Here is a 22811-nt window from a genome sequence, read left to right as displayed (position 1 = left end):
TGCAGTTTACCCTGGAGAGATGGAGGATGACCCTTGGATGAAGGTACATCTGAGGGGGAGTGTAGGAAGCAGCCCAAGGGAACCAGACTACTGTCTGGCTGTGGTGCTACTGAAGACATGGTCCGCATGTTGCAGGTGGATTCCCTGCTGACCCAGCAGCAGACCACTCTGCCACTGTTAGGATCCTGGGCTGGGATGTGGTGGAGTGGATGGGCCTGTGTTTCCACCTCTGGAGGGGCAGTACTCCCTCTCCTTAGCTCAGGAGGCCTGGGCTCCATGGGCGCCCCTTGGGTGAGTGCCCTAGACCAATGCTTCTCAAAGCCAGTCCACAGCTTGTTCAAGGAAAGCGCCCGGCAGTCCGGTCTGGTTTGTTTACCTGCTGTGTCTGCAGGTTCAGACGATCGCGGCTCCCACTGGCTGCGGTTCCTGCTCCAGGCCAATGGGGGTGGTGGGAAGCCGCGGCCAGCACATCCCCTGGCCCGCACCGCTTTCCGCAACCCCCATTGGCCTGGAGCAGCAAACCGCGGCCAATGGGAGCTGCGATCGGCTGAACCTGTGGACGTGGCAGGTAAACAAACTGGCTCGGACTGCCACGGGCTTTCCCTGAAAAAGCGGTGGACCGGCTTTGAGAAGCACTGCCTGGTTTCTGGGTGCTCCACCCCTGCCCTGCTTAAGGGCCTGAGCCCCTGAACTGTTTGCTGCTCTATACTGCCTGCGGGTTTGAGCCCTAGAGACAGCTAACTTCCCCCTTGTACGCATTGCCATTCCAGGTGTGTGACAGCAAAGAAGTGTGGCTGCCCTTGGAGATTGACAGTAAGGGATGCTTATGCATAAGTATATAAATGGTTGGAGTCAAAACTCAGGTATTCCTCTTGGACTCAAATTGTACCAGCTGTGCTCCATTTTTACTGCTAGTCTCAGCCTCTTGGCTGTACAAGCTCTTTCCTGTAACTTTAATTACTGGAGCTGCGTGCTGGCAATATTGAAGACAATTGGGAGTTTTGCCATTGATTTCACATGAAGGAGGGCTGGATCCTAAAAGACAATTCCTGCTTGCCGTACTCTCACATGTAATCCTGCTGAAGCCAGTGAGACTATATGGGTGAGTAGGGGAAGCCACGTGTGGCCCCCAACTGGCTGTTCAGCCCCAGTGGCTCCAGGTTTCCATATTTCTTCCTCCATTGACACTTATGCAGCATGTGTTCTAAATAGTCTGGATAATCATTAATCTTTGCTTTTTGTATGGCTTTCTGCTGCTCCCCTTCCTGAGTCAGACCCAGGCTTTCAAAAACCGCATCTTCATCAAGGCTTTCTTATGATAAAATCCCCATTGGGAAGGGGGATTGAGATATCACTGTTGTCATTTTTACTCAAGCGAGTTGCTCTGATGCTATGGTGTTGGGGAGCAGGGCATAGAAGAACCTAGACAGATAGACATGTCCTTTGTAGAGGAGCTTTCAGAATTCAGTCTCTCAGTCATGGCTTCAGACCTTCCACGAGGTCTGGTGATTGAGATCCTCCCATATTGTCATTTTATTTTGCTAACTCCTGATGAGCCACAATAATATGCTCTATTTTTTTACAATTAAGGACAAATGCTGTGGGCCTAAACTCAGTTTTTATTTAGACCATATTTAGGCAAACTCCACTGAAGACTATGGAATTTTACCTAAGTAAAAACTAAGTCAGGTCCTCAAGTTTTGGCCTTAGCCAGGACATTTTCTGGTTGCCATTAGCTACCAGAACTCTCAATACCTGACATGTAACATCTTCAGATTTTATTAACTCAGTCACGGCTTTGACGTTGTCTTACTTTCTTTAATGATGTTAAAAAAATAAAGGGAGCTTTAAAGGAGTCTTTGGTGGTGGTCTGTTGTAGGTATATATTTTTTCAGTTTGGCAGTTAGCTGTGGTACTTTATTTTGATGCCTGTTGCTCTCATGGCTACAGACCGCGGCAGCTGCTGTGGAGTCCGTGATAGTAGGTCTCTGTAGTTAAGGTTTAGTTAACAAACTGGAAAAACTCGCGCAACTTGGTTTGTGAGAGAGTGGGGTCCATTGAGGTGGCTTTGCCTGCTGTAATTTTAACTTTCATTGTATTTGACATTTCTGAGGTGAGACTGTTAGCCTATGGCACTGAAACAGGTAGGCAAATGTCACTGCCGTATGCAGACATTTACTGCGCCCAGGGGCAAGGAGAAAGCAGGAGAGCAATGGTGACTGAGAGGTATTTCTGAGGCACAATGCTTCTCAAAGCTTCGGCGCAGCTTTCACAGTGCTATACTTGAAATAAAAATCTATCTCAGGTTATTTTATTTGAAAATGTTCTGTATGATGTTATAAAGGACATGAAAAGTAAAACTAAAGCCATTGGCCCGATCGTATGGTGACATGGTAACAAATCCCTGCCCTATTCATATTAAAACAAGTTGTCTCATGGTTGGAAGTGCTTTCATTCTGCCATCTGTAATATTTAGTTATGCACCAGACTAAAGAAGCATTTAAATACAAATCCTGCTGTCAGTACTTATCCAAAAATATCTGTATCAAATGTGAAAACATATTAGGGTACACTGATAGTTTTAGGGATATTTTTAGGAGCCTCCTGGAATGCTAACTTTAAAAAAAAAAATCTTGTAGAGTCACGCCTTTGGAGTCCTTACTTAGATAAAAGTCTCATTGAAGTTAATGGGAGTAGTTCCTGAATAAGGATTTGGCCCACGTTTTTCCTAATATGACATCTTTTTCTTGAATGACCTCCCAACAGCCTTATACAGAGGTCATTTGTCATGTTTATTCTCTGAATAAAAAGTGCCAACATCTGTTCTTATTTTGCTTTCCCATTAACTTCTATTTTTGCCTTCTTTTCTCTCATCTGTGTTGTATTGCAAACAGTATTTCTGGTAAACTTTATTTATACCCATGTAAGGGGTTGTAATAGTCAAAAAAAGTCCCTGGAGTGTCTTTTGTTCAAGTTCCACATTCTCCTTAAAGCCTACAAAATCCAGGGTCCTCAAACAAAAATAAATTTATGGGGAACACTGTTTGATAAGTGACTGAAGTTGTATTTAGGTGCAGAGGCTGGCATGACTCTGAAGACAGGCTCCGTTCTCTCTACCTCTCTCTTCTCTTTTCCTTGTGAGCACACCTAGCTCTTCACCATATTTCACAGGTTGGCTTAGCTATCCTTTGTCTATTACTGACCATTTCAGATCTAGCCTCCATCATGTGTGGCTTATGTTGGGCAAGGCCCCTGCAAGTTCTGTAGACAGCTTGACCAAAACTCCCAGATTCTGTGGCACTCCAGTGGAGCAGAATATAAATTATGTGGCATCTTCACATGAAAAAATTGAATGGTTTTAGGTAAATTAAATAGGAAAATAAATCAAGTAATTATTAGTTTCCCTTCAGTAGTGAATTTGATATTAAATTCATTTTTTATTTTGCCCTAAATTATTAATTTCGAACATGCTGCAGATTTTTATATAGGAAACCTCAATTTTACATCTTATGTAACACTGAGATACTGTATGCTCCCCTACTGGGTACACTACCATACTCTCTTCTCTCCTACACCATTTACAAGATACTATTTGGCTTGGCTTTCTTTTCTGGATGAGATGTGTCGAAAGGAAGAGACTATGTGTTCTGACTCCTTTGATCAACTTAATGAAACCAAAACCTGCTGCTGCGTCTTTCTGTCTAAGGGTGAAAGCCACTTCTCTTGCATAAAGTTTGAAAAATGGTAACGTAGGCAGGAGAGTCTTTTGGATAAAACCCACACAGCCACCAGCTTGGGGCTAGGGAATAGAGCTTCAGCACAAATGCCTGACCACCTCACAACTGCTATTCCAGCCCTATACTCATCACGGTCCTACAATTAATAGAGAATAATAAAGGGAGCCCTGTCAGAGAATGTGCTGATATGCAGTTCTGAATTCCAAACAAGCATATGAATTGGAAAGGGGATTATAGGAACAAGTTCAAACAATGCAAATGTGCAATATTTCCTTTAAGAGGTGGTAACCATAAAGCTCTATCCATGCTACCAGTTTCAAACTGTGGGGATTTAAAACTGGATAGTGTAGTTTGCATCCACATAACAGAATTACAATAGTGTTGTTCCAGCACTGTGTTTGAGTCCTGTGTAAGAGTTTAGAGTTCAGCATGACCCTGATTTAGCACAGTTCAAATTGCCTCTGGAAATAGTGCTAGATGAACAAAAATAGTTCCCAGAGGGCTAGTTTATTAGTAAATCTGTTTTCAGAAGTGGTTTAGCTTTCTGTCAGTGTAACCAGAGCTTGACATAGGTCATCTAAGAACTCACCAAGACTAATCAGTGAATCATGGCAATTTTTACTGAGCCAAATCCTGAGGTACTCCCTAACTGTAACTTTCTTCACTCAATTAACTCTTATTGAAATCACTGATTGTAAGTACTGAGTAAACACTGATTAAAGACACTAGTCCCCCACTTCTCTCAAACATTCCCTTTTTTTTTTTGTTTAAGTAGCTTGACAAGAAATAATTCTAGTTTGTTCCGATCCACACCCATTCACTCTGAAAAGCCTGATGATTTGGGTGTGCTCCCATGTAGGATACTGAGAGTTTATAATATTTTGGACAGTATGTTCATTTTAATGAGGCATATCTTACCACAGTGGCCTATTTGCAACTCTTCCCATTAAAAGCAGCAAAGAGTCCTGTGGCGCCTTATAGACTAACAGATGTATTGGAGTATGAGCCTTCTTGGGTGAATACCCACTTGTGTCTGACGAAGTGGGTATTCACCCATGAAAGCTCATGCTCCAATACGTCTGTTAGTCTATGAGGTGCCACAGGACTCTTTGCTGCTTTAACAGATCCAGACTAACATGGCTACTCCTCTGATACTCTTCTCATTAGTTTATATCTTATTTTTTGTGTGGGTATATATTTAATAAACATATATAGGTTTTCGCATTGTCATGTCTTAGAGTACATTTCCAATTTGCCAGACTGTACCTTAGGTACCTGCTTTTGTTTGGACAAGCCTATTTTTTTTCTTTGTGGTTTATTTGTTGGCTTGTAATGATGTGCACTCACTCCTCACTGGACAGTTAAGGGTTAACTCAGTATTGTGGGCTGAGGAAGCCACATACCCCTGGATCCTACTGGGCATGCTCCAAGTGTACCTATAGTATAAAAGGGAGCAGATCAGCTCAGTCAGGGCTGACAGCTGAGGAAGAAGGATGATCACTGTAGGCTCCAGCCTGGGAAGTACTAGAGACTCTGACAGCAGGAGCTAGGGATGTTAAAGCATAGGTGGAGACCCAGACAGTGGCAGAGGTCTACGAGAAGCTGGGGTCGCTGGTAGCCATCTGCACTGGACTGGAAACCCCAGAGATGCCTGCTGCTCAACTACAAGGGACAAGATAGGAAGTAGCCCTGTGGTAGGTAGCAATGAGCATGTTTCAGTCTGGATCCCTGCTAACTCAGTGGCAGAGATCCTTGCTACTGATAGGGCTCTGGGCTGGGACCTGGTGGAGCAGTGAGGGCCTAGGTCCCCATACCCTGGCTGTCACCCATCCCTAGGTAGTGGTGGCGCACTTCCCCAATTGGTTGTTAGGCCACTCAGCTCTGAGAGAAGGGGCAACCCTATTGACTCTGGCCATGAGGCCTTACAACCTGAGAGCCAGGGTGACTCTATTGATTCTGGATGCTAGGTCTTACAGGGTGAAATCCACTTCTCTTGCATAAAGTTTGAGAAATGATGATGTAGACAGGAGAAATGCAGGTGAGTCTTTCAAATAAAATCTTCACAGCTGCCAGCCTAGGTCTAGGGAATCGAGCTTCAGAGGCCAAGGGCAGTCCATAGGGTGCATTCACCCTGCACTGGATGGGGTACACCCACCCCATCACATGGCTCTTTTTAGTATGGCACCTTAAAAATACTTTGTCTCAATCACTGTTTTGTATGACATTCTGTTTTTTTCATGGGATCTCTTCTTTTACTTGATACTAAATGTTTACTGGGGTTGTGCTGTGTTTCTTCCATTCCTCCTTTTCCCAGTATGTGACCTCTGAAGTAGATGGTCCTGGGAAAAGATTTTATCCAGGCTTTCTAGCGGTTTTATTTTTGTTTAAAACAGATTGTAACTATCCTTGTGGGAGCATACTTGGTTTTATGATTTAAGAATTTTTCTACCAAACTGGCAAAGCGTGGTTTTGAGGGCTTCTGTGTAAAATCACTGATTTCTCTTTCATATTTTATAAAGTGGAACGATGCATTCAATCTGCATAATACGTGCATGTGATTCTCGGGTGATGACATTCTGTTTTGATTCCTAGCAATTCACCTGAAGTTTGCATCTGTAGCTCCTTAGTGTTTACATGGGGGTATGCAAGAAAACAAATAAGGTCAAATCCAGCTAATCTAAGGGCATGTCTACATGGAAAATACCCACTGCAGTGAGTCTCAGAGCCTGGGTTTAAAGATTCAGGCTCATGCCATGATGCCAAAAATAGCCATGTTGATGTCTGAGCTTAGGCTCTGAAACCCACCTTCCTTCCTGGGCTGCATTTGTTTGTTTTTTTGCCATGTAGACATATCCTAAGACACACAAATAGTCCCATTGATTTCAGTGGGATGACTGCTGTGGTTTTGGCCCTAAATCTTGCCCATGTCAGTGCTGGCATGCAAGGAGTGGAAAGTGAGTGAAGAATCAAAGCAAGCATGTAAATAGGATTAGTATCAGAGGGGTAGCCGTGTTAGTCTGGATCTGTAAAAGCAGCAAAGAGTCCTGTGGCACCTTACAGACTAACAGACGTTTTGGAGCATGAGCTTTCGTGGGTGAATACCCACTTCGTCAGATGCATGTAGTGAAAATTTCCAGGGGCAGGTATATATATGCAGGCAAGCTAGAGATAAGGAGGTAGTTCAATCAGGGAGGATGAGGCCCTGTTCTAGCAGTTGAGGTGTGAAAACCAAGGGAGGAGAAACTGGTTTTGTAATTGGCAAGCCATTCACAGTCTTTGTTTAATCCTGAGCTGATGGTGTCAAATTTGCAGATGAACTGAAGGTCAGGAGTTTCTCTTTGAAGTCTGGTCCTGAAGTTTTTTTGCTGCAGGATGGCCACCTTAAGGTCTGCTATAGTGTGGCCAGGGAGGTTGAAGTGTTCCCCTACAGGTTTTTGTATATTGCCATTCCTAATATCTGATTTGTGTCCATTTTTTCCTTTTCCATAGGGACTGTCCAGTTTGGCCGATGTACATAGCAGAGGGGCATTGCTGGCATATGATGGCATATATTACATTGGTGGACGTGCAGGTGAATGAACCGGTGATGGTGTGGCTGATCTGGTTATGTCCTGTGATGGTGTCGCTGGTGTAGATATGTGGGCAGAGTTGGCATTGAGGTTTGTTGCATGGATTGGTTCCTGAGCTAGAGTTACTATGGTGTGGTGTGCAGTTACTAGTGAGAATGTGTTTCAGGTTGGCAGATTGCCTGTGGGCGAGGACTGGCCTGCCACCCAAGGCCTGTGAAAGTGAGGGATCATTGTCCAGGATGGGTTGTAGATCCCTGATGATGCTTTGGAGAGGTTTTAGCTGGGGACTGCATGTGATGGCCAGTGGAGTCCTGTTGGTTTCTTTCTTGGGTTTGTCTTGCAGTAGGAAGCTTCTGGGTACACATCTGGCTCTGTTGATCTGTTTCCTTATTTCCTCATGCGGGTATTGTAGTTTTGAGAATGCTTGATGGAGATTTTGTAGGTGTTGGTCTCTGTCTGAGGGGTTAGAGCAGATGCGGTTGTTCCTCAGTGCTTGGCTGTAGACAATGGTTCGTGTGATGTGCCCGGGATGGAAGCTGGAGGCATGAAGGTAGGCATAGCGGTTGGTAGGTTTTTGGTATAGGGTGGTAATGTGACCATCATTTATTTGCACAGTGGTGCCTAGGAAGTGGACCTCCTGTGTAGATTGGTCCAGCTTCAGTTCATCTGCAAATTTGACACCATCAGCTCAGGATTAAACAAAGACTGTGAATGGCTTGCCAATTACAAAACCAGTTTCTCCTCCCTTGGTTTTCACACCTCAACTGCTAGAACAGGGCCTCATCCTCCCTGATTGAACTACCTCATTATCTCTAGCTTGCCTGCATATATATATATACCTGCCCCTGGAAATTTCCACTACATGCATCTGACAAAGTGGGTATTCACCCACGAATGCTCATGCTCCAAAACATCTGTTAGTCTATAAGGTGCCACAGGACTCTTTGCTGCTTAAATAGGATTAGACACTGCTGAAGGAAAGAAATATTTCTGTTACTGATACTGTACAGAGTTGTGCATGAATACACTAGGAAAGGTATGCTTTGTAGGATGATTAATACCAAGTAATAGCTCCAGAACAGAGCTCAAGCAACAAGCTCCTTAAGCATGTAAGGTCTATTTATTATTATTATTATCCCTCAGTATTACATTATGGAGATGGTTCCTTTTGTTTGCTTTGTTTTAAATAAATACCTTTCACAACATACAAGATCTTTAATTATACAAAGGAAAAAGCTACTATCTAAAATTATTTTCATGAGTCATCAATAAATTATGTTACCTAGGAACTCTGTGTTCTTGGGGAACCAGGGCACAGTACCCATTCTATCTGACTCATGAAAGACCTCCCCCCGCCCCCTGTGTCTGCTTGAACCAAAAACAGTCAGAAGAAAGACTTACAAAAAGCAGCGAAAAGGCAGTGGGAGATAAGGGTGACAGAATTAAGGAAACTCCCCTAGCCTCATTTGCATTGAAGATGGGACAAGGAGGCATCTCTATTAGCATACAGAATGGAGAACAGATTCCAAGGCAAGAACCTCACAAACTCTGGGACCAGAAAAGCAGGGAAGCACTGCATGATCTGCTCCAGATGTTAATGAACTCACTCCTGCACACACCCAGCTCAGTAGTTATCAGACCAATTCTATCAATAAATCCTTTATTGATATCCAAAATAGTGAAGCTCCTTAATTGCATTGTGAGCTCCCTCCAAGGAATCATGGAAGATTAGAGTTGGAAGAGACCTCAGGAGGTCATCTAGTCCCACCCCATGCTCAGAGCAGACCAACACCACCTAAATTATCCCAGCCAGGGCTTTGTCAAGCCAGGCCTTAAAAACATCTAAGGATGGAGATTCCACCGGCAGGGCTGGTGCAAGGCTATTTCGCGCCCTAGGCGAAACTTCCACCTTGCGCCCTCCCCCATCCCCGAGCCCCTGCCCTGAGGCGCTTCCCCCACGGCAGCTCCCCCCTCCTCCCTGAGGCCCCCCTGCATCAGCCCTCCGAGGTGCTCCCCCTGTGGCAGCTCCCCACCCCAGCTCAGCCCTGCTCCGCCTCCACCCTGAGCATGCCATCGCTACTTCACTTCTCTCGCCTCCCAGGTTTGCGGCGCCTAAGCTGATTGGCACCGCAAGCCTGGGAGGAGGGAGAAGTGAAGCAGCCACAGCATGCTCGGGGAGGAGGCAGGGCACGGGTGAGCTGGGGTGGGGAGTTCCCATGTGTGCCACCCCCCCCACTTGCTGTAGGCGACTCTCCCCGCGCTCCCCTGTCCCACTTCCCTCCACCTAAATGCCGGCGGGTACTGGGGAGGCCGAAAATCCAGTCACCACATTTGCTGCCGAGGAAAATGCCGCCCCCCAAATCCTAGTGGCCTAGGCGACTGCCTAGGTCACCTAAATGGTTGCACCAGCCCTGTCCACCGGGGTGAAAGTAAAGCTGAAGACTTACTGGTATGGGAGCTGGCTTCGGCCCCCAGAAGGAGTGGGGCCTCAGGTGGAAGGGGCAGGGCCACCAACAGGGAGCGGAAAAGGAGCAGCGACATTAAAGCGTTGCTGTGGCAGCTGGGTATGTGCTGGTAGTGGCTGCCTCTTTTTATCAATACCACCCCCGGATTGCACTACCTCCCTAGGTAACCCATTCCAGTGCTTCCTCCTAGTTTTTCCTAATATAGTTCTTCCTAATATCCAACCTAGACCGCCCTCACTACAATTTGAGACCATTGCTCCTTGTTCTGTTATCTGCCACCACTGAGAACAGCCTAGTTCCATACTTTATGGAACCTTCCTTCAGGTAATTGAAGGCTGCTATTAAATCCTCCCTCACTCTTCTCTTCTGCAGACTAAACAAGCCCAGTTCCCTCAGCCATGTGCCCCAGCCCCCTGTTAATTTTCATTGCCCTCTGCTGGACTCTCTCCAATTTGTCCACATCCTTTCTGTAGTGGGGGCCCAAAACTGGATGCAATCCTCCAGATGTGGCTTCCCCAGTGCCAAACAGAGGGAAATAATCACTTCCCTTGATTTGCTGGCAATGCTCCTACTAGTATAGTCCAATATGCTGTTAGCCTTCTTGGCAACAAGGGCACACTGCTGACTCATATCCAGCTTCTTGTTCACAGTAATCCCCAGGTCCTTTTCTGCAGAACTGCTGCTTAGCCAGTTGGTCCCCAGCTTGTAGCAGTGCATGGGATTCTTCCATCCTAACTGCAGGACTCTGCACTTGCCTTGTTGAACCTCATCAGATTTCTTTTGGCCCAATCCTCCAATTTGTCTAGGTCATGCTGGACCATATTCTTACCCTCCAGTATATCTACCTCTCCTCTCAGCTTAGTGGGTGAAGAGAGAGCTCAGTGGTTTGAGCATTGGCCTGCTAAACCCAGGGTCTGTGAGTTCAGTCTTTGAGGGGACCACTTAGGGATCTGGAGCAAAAATCAGTATTTGGTCCTGCTAGTGAAGGCAGGGGGCTGGACTCAATGACCTTTTAGGGTCCTTTCCAGCTCTATGACCCTTTTAGGGTCCCTTCTAACAATATGAGATAGGTATATCTCCATATATAAATATATAAAATTTGCTGAGGGGTGCAATCCATCCCATCATCCAGATCATTAATAAAGATGTTGAACAAAACTGGCCCCAGGACCAATCCCTCGGGCACTCTGCTTGATACCGGTTGGCAACTAGACATTAAGCCATTGATCACTATCTGAGCCCAACAATTTTGCCAGCTTTCTATCCACCTTATAGTCCATTAATCCAATCCATACTTCTTTAACTTGCTGGCAAGAATACTGTGGAAGACCATATCAGAGGCTTTGCTAAAGTCAAGATATATCATGTCCACTACTTTCCCCATATCCACAGAGCCAGTTATCTTATCATAGAAGGCAATCAGGTTGGGCAGGGATGATTTGCCCTTGGTGAATCCATGTTGACTGTTCCTGATCACCTTCCTCTCCTCCATGAGCTTCAAAATGGGATTTCTTGTGGACCTTCCCTATTATTTTTGCAGGAACTGAGGTGAGGCTGATCGATCTGTAGTTTCCTAGGTTCTCCTTCTTCCCTTTTTAAAAGATGGGCACTTATATTTGCCTTTTTCCAATTGTCCAGGACCTTCCCCGATCGCCACAGGGAAGGAACACCACCCATAGCCAGGAATGATCAGTTCCCATTGTCTAGCTTGAACAAAACAACTTTGGTATACTCCCTTGAGCCATCAATTTACACATAAACCATTGTTTCTCTATAAAAACCCCTATCCATGATCAAGTATTCTGAGGCCTGGATCCAAAATCTGCATCAGTTCCATTGGGATTTCATCTTCTCCTGACTAATATTATAATTTCTTGTTTGTTTGGCCCCCTATGGTTATTACCTGGCAATAAATAACTTTCATGGTTAAGGTGTTTGCTTCTCTCCCCCTCCCCCTCGTGGGTGTTTTTTGGTTTCCTTATTTGCTCTGCAGCAACGCTCCTCATACCTAAGCTCGTAGGTGCTGACTACGTGGGTGCTCCAGGACTGCTCCACCAGCAGCTCCCCAACTCGCCCTCCCACCTTACCTCCGCCCCAGCTTTTTTGCGTGGCAAGCGGTGGGAGGGGGGAGGAGGAGGAATGCGGTGTGCTCAAGGAAGAGGTGGGGCCAGGGCGGGGATTTGGGGAGGGGTCCAACAGCGGCAGGGAGGGGGCAGAATTGGGTCGGGGCCAGGGGTAGGAGGGTCATGAGCACTCACCAGTGTCAGGGAACGTTGATGCCTCTGCCTAACCTAAAAGATCCCTGCAGCGCCCAAAAATCCTATGAGGTTTGCACATCAAGTGGGTTACTATCAGAACAATTGTAATGTGAAAGTGGGGATAGGAATGTGCTGAACCAGGGACACATGAGGGTGACAGCTTGGAGATGCTGCTTGACCCAGTCTGCTGAGTCTAGTGGCATATAAGGGGTCAGCTTGGGAGTGCTGATTAACCCGGTCCTGTCAGACACACTCTGTTAATATGTGTGTTCCTCTGATTCTGGGGCTGGAAGAACCCAGCCCTAGGGAACCTAGGTCCTGCAGGATAGCTGCATTGGGAGGGAACTTGCAGCAGGGAGAAGTAGAGGTCCGTATGAGAACAAAAGTGACACAAGCAGTACATTGATAGAATTACAGACCCCCCCCACCCGCAGAAGAGTAACCCTAATAAATGAGCATACCCCAAAGTAACAGGCAAATCTGGTGAGAATCCTGATCATGAACTGATTCCATAGGTTTTAGTAGTCAGGAGTTTTGTTAAACCCACAGAATTCCTACATTTTAGGTGGTCAAATGGACTCAGTCTTCTTTGATGTTCCTTAAAATTCTCACAGTGCCTAAGAGTGCTGTCTGCTAAAGGTCACTGATAATGTCATGCACTCGTAATATGTTCTTTAACAGCTTATTCATTATCATAGGGTTTATTATTTTATTAATACCAAAATTCCTGTCACCCCACCCAATGTATAAACAGTCATTTTGTACAGCATCAAATGAACTTGGTTTTGGAGGTATTGGGGAACATCTTGTCATACTTTTGAATTGTGAAGTGTATTTATCTTAACGTTTTCTGGTTACAAACTGGTTTAAATTGTGCTTTTCTGTGTTTAAACTAGTTTTTCCATGCTGAGGCTAGCTTCCCTCATGATTTAAATGTATTTTGGCTATGCTAATGTTGAGTTTGCTTGTTTTCAATATTATTCCCCTTGTAGTCATTCTGTACTAGTCTAAGAACAGTAGTGCTGTGGTTACCTGGTGGGATTTTGATGGGGAACAAACTGTATTCTCTGCTGCCACACCATAGCAAAGCAAAACAAGATCTTTAGGGTCACGTTCACATCCCTAATTTCAGTTGCCCGAAATTCCAGTTTAAAGTCACTCCTCCTGTCAATTGAACAGGGTTGCATGTGTATTACTGAAGACAGGACGTGGAATGCACATATGACTTCCACTGAGGTCAATGGGAGCTGCATGCATTGATGGCAGAATATGAGCCCAGATGTACTTTTTGCCTTTTTTAAAGAAAATAAATACGATGGTATAAAAAGATTATTTCCTTGAGTGAAATCATTAGGCAGGATCTCAGTACAAGATATAATGTAATATTTGTATATTTCACTCATTTTCTTCAAAATATTTTCAGTCTTATAAACAATTAAAATGAATTTGGTAAATGGAACAACCTCTGTAATTCAGTTAGTGTTCTTTGTTTACATGGTAAAATGTGCTGTATGTCTTAACATATAAAACTATTCTTGATTCACTTTGTTGTCATGGGTACAAATATAGGTAATGGAATTGCTCTACAGTAAAATCAGACTTTCACGTCTTAATCTAACTTTCTTTATATGTCATCTCTTTGTTTAGGTGGAAAATGTCCGCTTCATTGATCGTATATCTTCCAGGAAAGCTGCACTGGGGACTCTGTATTTAACAGCTACTCATGTTATTTTTGTGGAAAATGTGTCTGAAACTCATAAAGAAACTTGGGTATGATTATGTATTAGACCTAATTTTTTCACATAAGCTTCTTGTAGTGGCGATCTTATTTTAAAATAAAAATAGTTTACATAGTAAAATATTATGTAAACCTATGGCATTAATATTTATAAAATAATTAGCTTTAAGTTGGTAACTGAGACAATATATATTCCTTTAACCATTCAGAATCTGAATTTTAGATTGAAAACTTAATTACCTAGATAAATTTAAGAAATTTATAGGAGAATTGGGATTAGAAACACAGGGATAGAAATGTAAGGACCTTCATAAAAATATTAGTGTTCTACAGCAGTGGTTTTCAAACTTTTTTTACATGGACTACTTGAAAATTGGAGGGTCTCAGTGACCGCTTAACGATCTCTCCAAATGTTGTTTGTACTGTTAACTAACTACTGAAAGCACTTTGGATAAAAACGTTATATAAAAAAAACCACCTTAATAATTAACACTTTTTGTTCTACAAATAAAAGCACACAACTGATATTTTAATATCAGTAGTCTTACTTTTCTAATGTGGTGGATGTGCCCTCTCTCCCCCGCAGCAGCAGCCCCTGAGCTGGGGCTGGGAAGGAGGGGGGATATCTCTCTCTTCCTCTCCACTGCAGCAGCCACAAAGTTGAGGCTGGGAAGGAGGGCCATCTCTCCCTGGAAGCTGCAGCCCTGGAGCTGGGGAAAGTCGCCTCTTTCTTTGGTTGCTGCAGCCCTGCACATCCCAAATTCCCCCCACCTCCTCTTCTCACCCCACTGCCTCCTCCCACTTATCCCCTATTCCCCACAAGGCCACGACCTCACCTTACATGTGCATCTTCTCCAGGGTCCAGGCACCTAATTAGTGGAGCCAGGCCCTCACGGCTCCACTAATGAGGTAGGTGGCCCTTCATTCTCCAATGTGCGGTTGCCAAGGTGTGTACCTTGGAGGGAAAGGTCCGCAGACCACCTGCATGGACCACTGATGGTCCGCAGACCACAGTTTGAGAACCTCTGTTCTACAGTAATGACAATGGGACCACTGTTTCAAACTAGAATTACTGGTATCTTGTGAGGAAGAATAGGGCAGAAATCCTGAGATACTTGGAATTCGTATTCTTGCATGAATGTAAAGATGCTGCTATCAATATCTGTCTGAGCAGTATCAGTTATTTCTCTCTCTCTCTCCCCCTCCCCCACACAGAGGTAACTTACCTGTCTACCTGTTTTATCTCTCACCAATTTGTCTATTTTATCAAATCTATTTAATGTATCTATAGCTATCTAGGTACTGATGTGCCTCCCTCACTCTACTATCAGAATGTCTAGCTGTAGTTTAGTTACTATTTCCCATTTGATATTAACCATAAATTCTTTCCTTCCCTCCAATCCTCACCTTCACTGTACAGTATCGTTAAAGAAGATCTGATATTTGAGCTTTTGCCAATTGAGAGGTGCAAAGTTTTGGCCTAGATTCTTTTTTTAAATTTGTATTACAGGTGCTGTTAATTTCTCATTAAAGCTGGATCAAAAGAGATGTCTCTTTTATAACCACTAACTTACATTTTAAGAAAGCAATTAGATGTCATGAATTAGTTAGTGTTTGTAACACCCTTTGAATATCTGAAGCATTAGAGAACTTTTTCTTCTGGGTTATGATAGGAGCCATATCAGTCTCTTATCATTTGTGCCTGGAAGTGGAGGAAAGAGCTATGAGGAGGGTTGTGAGGACTTTTTGAAATGTCTCCGCCTACTGTTTAGGCCATGGGAAATCAGTGTAGCATTTCTTCGTACCACAGATGTCACTTTTGCTTGGCATAACCAATTTTGGTCTTTTTTCAGATTCTTCACAGCCAGATTTCCTCCATTGAGAAACAGGCCACAACTGTTACTGGCTGCCCTTTGCTGATTCGCTGCAAGAACTTCCAGATCATCCAGCTTATCATACCTCAGGAAAGAGATTGCCATGATGTTTACATATCTTTAATACGTCTGGCACGGCCAGGTATGCAAGGGGAGCACAGCACTAGACGTTAATGCTTGTAAACAATTAGCTGGATTGAATGCCCTTTGACAGGAGCTGAGATTGTTAATGGACTATTGCCTGCTGATGAGATGATGTCAGCATCTTTTTCAAACATCATGGCAAAGGCAGTTTTGTTTGTAATCTGCCTGGAGAGTCTCCCCTCACTCCACCAGCAACACTCATACAAGAGGCAGCCATAATGTGGCATTAAGTGCTAGTGAGCACACATAGTGGGACAGCTAATGCTGTCAGTAGAACAAACAAAGCCCAGGGCCATGTCTAGGTAGAGGTCACTAGCAGGCACTGGCTGGCAGGGTGGATTTAATTTAAATCACTAGTAAGGAAGGCATGATTTAATCATAGATTTCTACATAAGTGCATTCTTGTTGTTATAACAATACATATTCACAACTCAAATAGATGTAGGTTTCATTTTTAGAAGATTCACACTATCATTTTTAAAGTGATTTAGTTTGAAAACTTTTCAGGACAGGGAGCCAATTGGCTCCTATCTCCCTCTGGCTGGCCAATGGGTGGCAGTGCCTATGGGGATTAGAGGCCTACTCTTGCAAGGACAGCCCCTCCCCTTTCCTTCTGAGGCTATCCCGTGCTCTGCGGATCCAGTCACATTTTCCACCAGTTGAACCAGGTAGGTGGCATTGCTGCAGAGAAGCATCATGTTTTGCCTCTAGAAGTAAAGCATCTGCCAGAGTGCTGCACCCTCTTGAAGGGTAATATAATTGCTGTACAGTTGTGGACTGCTTGTCCTCCCTAGGAGGAACTCTGGCCGAATCAGGTTCTATTTTCCCTCCCCCACTTGCCTTTTTTCCTGCATTATACTAAACCTGAAACTGTAAGATCCCATCTTCTGTCGTGATATTGTGTAATGCCTTGTAACAGTTTGTGACATAGGTGGCCTAATCAAACTAAAGGGTCCAATTCTACTTTCAGTTGTACCTGTCAGCTTCTAATGGAGCATGCACGGGTACAACTGAAAGCAGAATTTTGCCCTTTAGCTTAGGCTACTTTGTGTCACAGTAACATTTGAAGTTGTACAACAGCAGAATTTAGCTCAATGACTATAATACTGTCTTTGTATCAGGCCTTAAATATTATAGAGGGTATATGTTAACTAAGCTTTAAGGCACAATCGTTGCATTTGGAAAACCTTTATGTACCATCATATGATATTAAAACCTGAGATGATAGGCAGGCTAGATTTACATACAACCAAGAAGTGTATTATAATTTGATATAGTTGTGAAATTTTCCACTTTAGCTTTGTGAGCACGTACAATGGAAAGGAAATATCTGAAGTGTAGTTTTATTCAGCTAATTTAATGCATACTTTGGCAACTGGGGTGCAAAATAAATGTCAGGATTTCAGCCAGATTTTTAATTTGAAGTGACTTTTTTCAGGTTAAAGTTAACAATTATACACAAAAGCAGCAAAGAATCCTGTGGCACCTTATAGACTAACAGACGTTTTGGAGCATGAGCTTTCGTGGGTGAATACCCACTTCCTCAGATGCATGCCTCTGAGGAAGTGGGTATTCACCCACGAAAGCTCATGCTCCAAAACGTCTGTTAGTCTATAAGGTGCCACAGGATTCTTTACTGCTTTTACAGATCCAGACTAACATGGCTACCCTCTGATACTTGACACAATTATACACAGTTATACATAAGCAAATGAGGCTATGCCATAACAAAAAACACAGAACAACATTTGATCGATCAAACTACATTTCAGTGATTTTTCTTCTCTTTTTCTTTAAATAATGACTTTGCTGATCTTGAACTCAGTGCCTGAGTCATAAAGATTTAACAAGGGAACTTTCCTTCCTTTCTGTCGTCATATTTGTTAATAATTGTTTCTAAAGAGGGAACTGAGTTCCCCAAGGAACTGTGATAACATTACAAACCACATAAGCTTTTTAATTAATGGAAACCATCATATCATTAGACGCCAGAGATGTGTTTAGCTTTATTTTTTCCCTGAGATTCCATATGCTATATATTTAATGGAAACTTAAAACTAGTCTTTATTGCTCTGTTAAATCTAAAAAATCACCTATAATGGAAGTACAGTAGATGCTTTCTGCAGAAGAAAATGGACGTTAAAATGAAAACCATTTTTTATTAAAGCCATACATAAAAAGTTCCTGTTATCTATTTTTGACGTATTCTGCTTATCAAGGACATAAAATAGAAGTAACCGAGGGTTGTATTTAAACCTGTTTGATTTCAAGACAGTTAGTGTGAAACAGATTTATCAAATAGTGACGTTTTGACAACAGATGTGACTCAGTTTGCCAGAATTCAGTGTACTTTATTTTGTTTATATACTAAAATCTTTGATCCAGAAGCTATAAGGACCTTACAGTAAGAGGATGAAACATGCACTTGTGATGTGTTAGAGCAGTGGTGGCCAACCTGTGGCTCCGGAGCCACATGCGGCTCTTCAGAAGTTAATATGTGGCTCCTTGTATAGGCTCCGACTCCGGGGCTGGAACTACAGGAGCCAATTTTCCAGTGTGCCAGGGGTGCTCACTGTTTCACCCCAGGCTCTGCCCGCACTCCACCCCTTCCCGCCCCCTCCCCTGAGCCTACCATGCCCTCGCTCCTCCTCCTATATTGTAAGTAGGATCAATAATACAGGCCTATACAAGTAGAGGGTGGGGAAGGCCACAAACAGCAGAATAGCCTACTACTTTCAAAGTAAGCTTCTATGTGATTAGATGCTGGTATGTGGGCTTTTGCGTAGCAAAACATACAATTCCCATTCGGAATTGTATGTTTTGCTAACAGAATAACATCCCATACAGAGAATAACATACCAGCTTTGCTTTTGGAGACTTTGATCTCAGCTCAGATTTATTGTCCTGTCTTATTGCCTCTTTTCTCTTTCAGTGAAATATGAAGAGCTCTACTGCTTCTCATTCAACCCAAAGTTAGATAAAGAAGAGCGAGAACAAGGATGGAAGCTTGTGGGCCTCAATGAAGAATATAATCGGATGGGTGTTCCAAATAACTACTGGCAAATCAGTGATGTAAACAGAGACTACCAAGTGTGTAATTATCATTTGTATTACAGTAGATCTTAGAGGCCCCAACCAAGGCAGGGGCCTTGTGGTGTTAAGTGCTGTATATAACATCTTAAGAGACAGTCCCTGTCCCAAAGAGGTTAGACAGAGTGGGAGAAAGGACTCTTTATCTCTGTTTTACTCATGTGGAATGGAATTACAGTAACTCCTCACTTAAAGTCGTCCCGGTTAACATTGTTTCATTGTTATGTTGCTGATCAGTTAGGGAACATGCTCGTTTAAAGTTGTGCAATGCTCCCTTCTAACATCGTTTGGCAGTCACCTGCTTTGTCCTCTGCTTGCAGGAAGAGCAGCCCATGGCAGCTAGCTGGTGGGTGCTTGGAACCAAGGTGGACTGGCAGCCCTCCTATCCAGGGCCACCTGGGTGGGGGCAAGTGGGGCAATTTGTCCCAGGCCCCGGGTCCCGCAGGGGCCCTGCGAGCCCTGGCCCAGTGGCGGTCCAGGTCTTTGGCAGCATTTCGGCAGTGGGGGGCCCTTCAATGCTGTCGAAAATGCAGAGTGACTGAAGGGTCCCCCACCGCTGTAATGCCACTGAAGACCCAGACCGCTGCCGGGTGAGTACAAGCGCCGCAGCTCCCCTACTTTGCCCCAGGCCCCCTGGATCCTCTGGGCGGCCCTGCCCCTATCAGGGGTGTGGGGAGCTGATGGGGGAGCTAAGTTCCCTGTGCAGCAACTGCCCAGCAGGCTAGCAATTGCAGCTGTCCCTCCCGCCACTGCTGCTCCTGCCCTCTGCCTTGGAGCTGCTCCCCAAGACTCCTGCTTGCTGTGTGGGAGAGGGGAGGAAGGGGGGGGCGGGCTAATGTCAAGGTGTCCCCTTCCCCCTGCTCCTGCACCCCACTTACCCCATTTTCCACAGAGCAGGGGGGTCACACAACAGGGCTCCGGACAGAGGGAACTTGCTGGCGGCAGCAGCTGGGGTCTCAGCAAGCTGATCTAATTAACAAGGCAGTGTATTTAAGGGGAAAATGCGCATCTCTCTCTCACACACACAATGTGTGTGTCTGTCTCTGATGCTCTCTCCTCTCCCTCCATTCCTGCTACCTTGTAGAGTGTGAGCGTTAACCCTTGAGGGTTCAGCCAATTGCTAGTTCATCATTTAGCAGTAAGGCATTCCCTGGGAAATATCCCACCCTCTGACTTCTCGACCTCAACCAAGCTTCACAATCATCATCATTGTGTACCAGTATTAAATTGTTTGTTTAAAACTTTGTGTGTGTATAGTCTTTTGTCTGGTGAAAAAAAATTCCCTGGAACTTAACCCCCTCATTTACATTAATTCTTATGGAGAAATTGGATTCACTTAACATCGTTTTGCTTAAAGTCGTATTTTTCAGGAACATAACTACGACATTAAGTGAGGAGTTACTGTACAAGGAGATAAAGTGACTTGTCAAATAACTTTAAGAACACGCTTAGTTAAGCATGAATGCTTTGCTGATTTGGGGGTAGTGAGTATTTAAAATGTTTTTCCCCACCTACTAGTTACACAAGCCATTAGTTTGAAAGAATGAATTTAACACTCTCTTACCTTCTTGTTCATGAAATTATGTGCAGTGCTGCTGAGGATTGTTTTTGATGGAATATTATCACAATGGTCTGAGAAGTCACGAATCTTAATTCCATTCCTTTCTACCTAGCTAGTTGATGTTCCTATCCTGCCCTTCGTTTGTTTGAGTCAAACTTTAAAAATGTGATGAAGTAACATTAATGGAAAGAGATAACATCCTAAACCAGTTTTGAAGTCAGCCTGTCAGTACACATCAGCTTACTCCCATTGTGCCTTGGCACTGGAGCGCACACATGCTACACAAGATCACTTGGGGTTTTGAGACCTCCTCAGAGGGGACTATATGTTCTGCCAGAAGTTAATTGTTTTTCTTTTGTTTTTAATATAAAAAGTTTGCATTTATTATAGAATTGTGGAAATAGTATGATAGAAGACTTAATTTAGGGCAGGGGCTCTCAACCTGGGGATTACAACCACCCCTGGGAATGGGGATGGTGTTGCAAACAGGTGTCAGAAGGTTGTGTCCACCATTCACCTTCTAAATGATAAGGGAGAAGGAGAGAGAAACAGGTGGGACCTGGTAAGGAAGAGGTTGAAAACTTCTGGTTTAGGGCACATGTAGAGGTTAATGTGACACAGCCTTAAATGTATGGGATCAGAATGAGCCAGAGAAGGAAGGATGAATCATGAAATGTTACAGGAAAAACAAGGGAAATTAGACACCAAAAGCACTGAAAGCGTTTTATTTAGATGGATCATAGAAGGGAAGAAAAGGGTAATGAAGGCAGGGTAAGAGAGAAAAGAGGAAAGAATACACAGAAGGAAGAGACAAAGTAGTTATTTTTATTATTTAATACAAAGTAATACACATTATAAATAAAGTGTTTTTCATATATACATACATAAAAATTAGTCATATTTTTTCATGTCCCTGAAACAGGCCTGAATCTGATCTCACTTTATCAAAAATAAGTCCATTAGAGCCAGTCTTCATTGGTGCAAAAACGATTTCTCATGTGGCAATGGTAAAGAATTACAAGAATTCAGTGCTCTCTTCCAACACTGAAAAGGGAACTCTGTTAAAAAAGCATCCAAAAGAAATACCTTAAAAGAACATTAAGGTTGCAAAGTCAAGCCCTCACACATTAGAAAATGCCAGCATTAAGGTAACATGCGTAACCTCAGGGGTCAACCTCCCTTATGTGTCTAATTACATGATCACGTTTTTTCCATAGGTCAATGCTCAAACCACTGAGCTATTGTCAGGGAATGAGTTATTATTAAATATTTCTTTTTCTCCTCAGTTAGCTTGGCCCACAGATCTTAACCACAAATATCCAAACCTAGCACTGAATATACAATTATTAATTTCCTCCCGGGTGTTTCTGTGGTGCTCATCATACTATCAGAATGCTTCACAACTATTAATTAATCTTAGCACCCCTGTGAGAGTAAGTGGTATTTTTATCTCCATTTTACAGCTGGAGAATTGAAGCACAGAGAGATTTAGACCCAAAGTTGTGAAGTGTCCATCAGTTTTGGATGCCCAATTAGAGATGCTTAGGAACTGATTTTCTAGAGAATTTAGCATTTTGATTGCAGTTTTTATATTCAGAGTACAGCTCCTGGTGACTTCAGCTGCAGCTGTGAGCACTTATCACTTCTGCAAATCTCATCTCAGGTGTCTCATGTTGGGCACCCAAAAATGATGAACATACAGTTAGTCACTGACTGTGAACACTTCAGTTTAAGTGGCTTGCCCAGAATTACCTAGGAACTCTGTGGCAGAGGCCAGATTCCTCAGGACAGTATTCAACTGCATAACCTTGAATCAACCAGGAAGAGAAAATACAATTTCTTTGCACACCTTCCAAATTCTGCAACTGATGAGACAGACAATACCCTTCTTTACTACACAATCCTGATTCATTCCCAGAACCCCTGTTCATCTTGTATACTGAAATAGGCACAAAGTTATTGGAAACATGAATATATAGCACTCCATCTTTTTCCGTTTCAGTTTTACCTTATGTAAAATTGGGATAATGATAATAATAATTTCCTAGCTCCTAGAGGTCCTGTGACAGTCTGTCACATGGTGAACACATCATCATCGCACGACCTCATGCCAGAATGTGACATTGCAGGCCTTCTTTTGTTCTTGTATTGCCTTTTCCACTGTTCCGATTCTGCAGCAGTCTGCAGCTTCCATGGCCGGGTCCTCCTTCCTGGTCACTTTTCAGTTCAGTCCTAGGCCCTTAAAGAAACAATAATGGGATTTCTTTCCAAACAGTCCTTATTTCCAAACCACTTTCTTTCTACCAGTATCTGCTTGGTCCTTGTATATATCAGGCCTTCCAAAATATTAAAGGATCATGCCATGTGGTGGGGGA

At 43.6% G+C, this 22811-nt stretch overlaps 1 protein-coding gene across 1 annotated transcript in view; it reads left to right on the top strand.

Annotated features, from left to right (window-relative positions):
* Positions 1 to 22811, top strand: part of MTMR7 (myotubularin related protein 7) — an 80546-nt gene that overhangs the window by 13653 nt on the left and 44082 nt on the right. The window contains 3 exon segments of the mRNA XM_030565107.1: positions 13677 to 13799; positions 15621 to 15783; positions 18718 to 18875. Coding sequence (XP_030420967.1) covers positions 13677 to 13799; positions 15621 to 15783; positions 18718 to 18875 — 444 coding nt within the window.

Source organism: Gopherus evgoodei, chromosome 5, assembly GCF_007399415.2.
Source record: "Gopherus evgoodei ecotype Sinaloan lineage chromosome 5, rGopEvg1_v1.p, whole genome shotgun sequence".
In the NCBI taxonomy this organism is placed as follows: domain Eukaryota; kingdom Metazoa; phylum Chordata; order Testudines; family Testudinidae; genus Gopherus; species Gopherus evgoodei.
This window is presented reverse-complemented; position numbering and strand designations above follow the sequence as displayed.